This window comes from Manihot esculenta, chromosome 12, assembly GCF_001659605.2.
Source record: "Manihot esculenta cultivar AM560-2 chromosome 12, M.esculenta_v8, whole genome shotgun sequence".
Classification (NCBI taxonomy): Eukaryota; Viridiplantae; Streptophyta; class Magnoliopsida; order Malpighiales; family Euphorbiaceae; genus Manihot; species Manihot esculenta.
Window position 1 is genome coordinate 13145949 of NC_035172.2, and position 5195 is coordinate 13151143.

At 32.0% G+C, this 5195-nt stretch overlaps 1 protein-coding gene across 1 annotated transcript; it reads left to right on the top strand.

Annotated features, from left to right (window-relative positions):
* The first annotated feature begins 1523 nt into the window (after window positions 1–1523).
* On the top strand, window positions 1524–3888 carry LOC110628823 (probable polyol transporter 4). The gene is made up of 2 exons (XM_021775634.2): window positions 1524–1937; window positions 2213–3888. The coding sequence occupies exons 1-2, from the start codon at window positions 1694–1696 to the stop codon at window positions 3571–3573; spliced, it is 1605 nt and encodes a 534-aa protein (XP_021631326.1). The 5' UTR covers window positions 1524–1693; the 3' UTR covers window positions 3574–3888.
* Window positions 3889–5195: the final 1307 nt, after the last annotated feature.

The following is a 5195-nucleotide window of genomic DNA, read 5'->3' on the forward strand; positions in this document are numbered from 1 at the left end:
GTTTGATAATGTTAAATCATGCATCAAATCAATTAATCTATAGGCTCAAGCAAGAGAATATTATCCATGAAATAATGGGTAACTAGAAAAAAAAAATTATATACTGATATAATAATTATTAATAAGTTGATTCTTTTATTTCTACATTGCTAACTTTTTAAATCCATTTAACACTTTGATTGCTTAATCCTTTTAGATCTTAATATTTAATAAAAAGATTAATACGCCTGAATAAAAGAGAGATTGCTACCTATTTCTAAAAAATGAATAGAACAATATGTTAATAATAGTAAAATTCAAAAATTAAATATGAATTCCTAATTTAAATATATAAAATTTTATATAGTTCTATTATAAATTCATATAGATTCTATTTATATAAATTTTTATCGAAACAGAAGATACTGGAATATATTTACAAAATAAATAGAGAAAAGTATTCGGTATGATTAAAATTTTATCAACATTTTATTATTTCTTAAAATATGAATATAAATTTGTTAATGCTTACTAGTGTAATATAACAATCACCTAAAATGAGATAATGAGTTATTATCATAAAATATGGTTACGTGATAAGAGTCTTACAATATGCGGTTTCATTTGTAAAAAAAAAAGACTCGAATATCATAGTATCCGATCCTTAATCAAGACTCACTCTCTCTTGAAAATATCGAGTTTTCATATAAAATTATTATTAACACGTACAATCAGCATATTCTTGTTACGCCTCTAATAATGGAATCACCGATGAATTGGCCAAATAATGGAATCACCGATGAATTGGCCAGTAGACTCTCATCAATTAGCCGACACTAACTGGATTTTTAGATAATACTATAATTAATTTTATCTTCTCTCTGTATAAAAATTAACGATCACATAGAAAAAGATAGGTAATTTTTATACAATTATTCTTGAATTTTAAGTAATTTCTTACATTCGCCATTTCTTTTCAGTTTATTAATTTGCACCAATCACCTACATTCTTTTTTTTACAAGATTAACCAATTACATCACAGTTCTATTTTGTGAATTACTCATAAATAATGATAAACCTATAGTACCTTTTCAGTTTATTAATTTGCACAAGATTAATCGATTACAGTACAATTCTATTTTGTGAATTACTAATAAATAATGATAAACCTACTAGCTTATATCATAATTCTCTTAAGTAAATAGCACGGTTTTATTTTGTGAATTACTGATAAATAATGATAAACCTACTGACTTGTATCATAATTCTCTTAGGTAATATTAATTGAATTTCTTATTGCAAAAATCCAAATTAGGCATGAATATAATTATTATTTTAGTTTTTTGACGATAAAATCAAACTACCATTCAAGGGATCCCCTTGCTATCTGCCATTTAAATGACAACAAAAAATAATTTAAAAAAATTCCATATTTTAGAACACCTGTGCATCTTTGCGTTACGTTGAAAGCGCCAATAAATCTAATATTTAAAGTAGGAGGTCAATACAATAAACTGCGATGCTTACCATTTCAGCATTTCAAATCTACGTTTACATGTTACCTTAGCAAATGGTTTGCTTGTTTGATAGAAAGAAAGAACCCACTTGTTCAGGACTTGTCTTCCTCTTCTTCCTCTCTATTTATTTTCAGATCTAACCGAACCTTGGTTCAGTGAAGCCCACCAGGATTCTTTCTGGGTCTGTTTTGTTTTGATGTCATTTGCTTATGTAGAAAAAGGAAGGAAAGGAGAGATGGGCTTGGTGGGTGTCCAAGAAAATGGGAATCGGGAGATGGATGTGTCTTTGGGAGGGAAGAACAAGTACAAGAGAGTGGATCCCGAGTTCACAGAGAAACTTGATGATGCTTCAAATGGTCAAGATAGGAGTTCAATTACTAGAAAATATGTTCTTGCTTGTGCCATTTTTGCCTCTCTAAACTCTGTTCTTCTTGGCTATGGTACTATTTCTATAACCAAATTTTTGGTTTCTATATTACTTTGCTCCATTTATTTATTTATTGCTTGTTCGTTTGTTTTTGCGGTGACCCATTAGCTGTTATGCTTAGTAGTTGCTACTCTGTTTCCTGTTTCTCGGAAAATCTGTAGAATTTATGAATATATCTAATTCTTCAATTATTTTTAAGCACAGTTTTTAAGTCCTCTTGGAATAAATTCCTACAGCAATTACTTTATTCTTGTTTTGAACTTATAAAATGAAATAATAAAACTGCAGATGTAGGTGTCATGAGTGGAGCAATCATATTCATCCAAGAAGATCTAAACATAACTGAGGTGCAGGAAGAAGTTCTGGTTGGGTGTTTGAGCATTGTTTCTCTTTTTGGTAGTTTAGCTGGTGGAAGGACATCAGATGCTATTGGCAGAAAATGGACGATGGGCTTAGCTGCTATTGTTTTTCAAACTGGTGCAGCTATAATGACACTTGCTCCTTCATTTCAAGTACTAATGATAGGCAGATTTTTGGCTGGGATTGGAATTGGTTTCGGTGTCATGATTGCTCCTGTCTATATTGCTGAGATTTCTCCAACTGTTGCTAGAGGCTCTTTCACCTCCTTCCCTGAGATTTTCATAAATCTTGGAATTTTACTTGGTTATGTCTCAAATTATGCATTTGCAAATCTTCCAGTGCACACAGGTTGGAGGGTAATGCTAGCTGTTGGAATTATGCCCTCAATTTTCATTGCAGTTGCACTTTTCATAATCCCCGAGTCACCAAGGTGGTTGGTCATGCAAGACCGAGTTGAAGAAGCAAGATCAGTGCTTTTAAAAACAAATGAGAATGAGAGAGAAGTAGAGGAGAGACTTGAAGAAATACAAAAAGCAGCTGGAAATACCAATGGAGATAAGTACGAAGAAAAAGCAGTATGGCGTGAATTGCTTAGTCCTTCTCCTGCACTACGCCGGATGTTGCTCACAGGTTTTGGAATTCAGTGCTTCCAACAGATCACAGGAATAGATGCAACTGTCTATTACAGCCCTGAAATCTTCCAAGGAGCTGGGATTCAGGATAATTCCAAGCTTCTTGCTGCAACAGTTGCTGTGGGAATTTCAAAAACTGCTTTTATATTGGTTGCTATATTTCTAATTGACAAACTTGGAAGGAAGCCATTGCTTTATCTTAGCACAATTGGAATGACCATTTGTTTGTTCAGCTTGGGTGTTACCCTCACATTACTTGGAGGACAGGTGGGGGTTGCACTGTCAATTTTGTTCGTTTGCGCAAATGTAGCTTTCTTTTCAGTGGGAATTGGTCCTATTTGCTGGGTTTTGACAACTGAAATCTTCCCTCTAAGGCTGCGTGCTCAAGCGACTGCGCTTGGTGCAGTCGGTAATAGGGTGTGCAGTGGTTTGATTGCAATGTCTTTTCTATCCGTTTCCCGTGCAATTTCTGTGGGTGGGACTTTCGTTATATTTTCAGCAATTTCAGCACTTTCTGTTGTCTTTGTTTATGCACTTGTCCCAGAGACAAAAGGAAAGTCGTTAGAACAGATTGAGCAGTTGTTTCAGAATGAACATAGATGGCAAGGGGGTGAAGTGGAGCTGGGAGATGTTGAGCAACTTGTTCAGAAAGAATGACTTGTGCTTGATTGCAAAGGCACACTAAACAAAAGCCTTAATATCTGACTTCTTCAAGTCAGTAACTCATTATGGTTATTGATGCAGTACTTGCCAAGCATATACCTTCTTACAGGTATTGGATCAACAGCCATAAGTGTCTGCAACCAAAAGTATCTATGAGTTGGTCACAAAGGAAGCATGTGTAACATAATTTTTGGTTGCATTTTTGTACTCTTAAGTGAAATTAGTTTGATTTGTCCATCTATTTCTATAAGATTGATTCACTTGAATTCCTTGAAGAAATCATGTTCATAAAAGAATAGTAGAATGGAATTTTAGGGAGATCTTTTTATTTAAAAATTTTTAATTTTATTAGATAATTATATTAGTTCATTTAAACTAAAATTGTTAAAAACTTCTATTAATTAAACAAAAATTATTAACAATTTATTTTATATAAAGATTTAATTCTATTAAATTATTTTTTATAATACAAAATAACATTAAAAAGTTAACTAAAATAAAAAATATTAAAAATTAGTGTTTTTATTAAAAAAATATATGAAATCATTGTTGTTATTAATAAAGTTAGCCGCGATAAAGCTGTTGCTAAATAAAATTTATTTATTGTTATAATGAGTTGTTAAAATTTTTAATGTAAGTTATAACTTGAAATTTTTAACGATGAAATTTGTTTCAGTTAAATAAAATTAGTTCATCACCACAATACATCGCTAAAATTATTTCAGGTAAGTAGACATCCTAAAACCTTAAACAGCTACACTTTTGCTCCCGATAATTTTTATAAATTAAATTTATATAAAATTTAATTTTTAATATATATAATTGTTTTATTATTTTAAAATAATTTTAACATTAAAAAGAAATATTAAAGCCAACGAGTATTAATATCTTTTAATATGCAAACATCTTTGTGTGCTTGCAACACTTCCATACGAAGAAAGATAGGCTTATCGTGTCTTAAACTTTAACAAATCATGATTTTTTACTATTTTAAAAAATAATTATAAATAAAATAATTGATAAAAAAAAATAGTCATATTTTTTAAATTTGAAATTAAGTATTTTATGTAAAATAAAAAAGAAAGTTGTACTGTACTGAAAGTACAATATGAAGGAAAGATCGGTCAGCTGGAGGATTTCCTTCGTGATAGTCAATCTCATAATAAGAAGGTCACTCGCCTGGAAGTGCGACTACTTGAAGAAAGGTCTGCCGTAAAAGACAAACTTGCCTAGGAGAAGGCTTATGTGCATTAAAAGGAGAAAAGTCTCGCCGTTCGATCTGCCAAGCTTGAAGAGGAAGTACTAAGGCTGTCTTGGGAGTTAGGGGAGACGAAGTTACAATTTATCAAGACTCGTGGGGACCTAAGTGCTTTTGAAACTATATGGAGTCAACTTGAGAGTTAAAACTGCGAAATTTTTGCTTGACGCAAGGATTACGAGAAGAAGATTGTGGAGGCTTGCGAGAGTGTTGAGTTGGTAGCCCAAAGCCATATTTACAAATACCTAAATTTAGATGAGTTCAAGGCTAAAGTCTTTGAGCAGTCTACTCGCTTTTATGCTACTGGCTTCAATGATGGCCTTCACACAGCTCGTGAGTCTCTCGATGATCATACTCT

Coding starts and splice junctions, on each gene's coding strand:
- LOC110628823 (XM_021775634.2), top strand. CDS start 1,694: ATGTCATTTGCTTATGTAGAAAAAGGAAGGAAAGGAGAGATGGGCTTG. Junction 1,938..2,212: donor CTCTGTTCTTCTTGGCTATG/GTACTATTTCTA, acceptor ATAAAACTGCAG/ATGTAGGTGTCATGAGTGGA.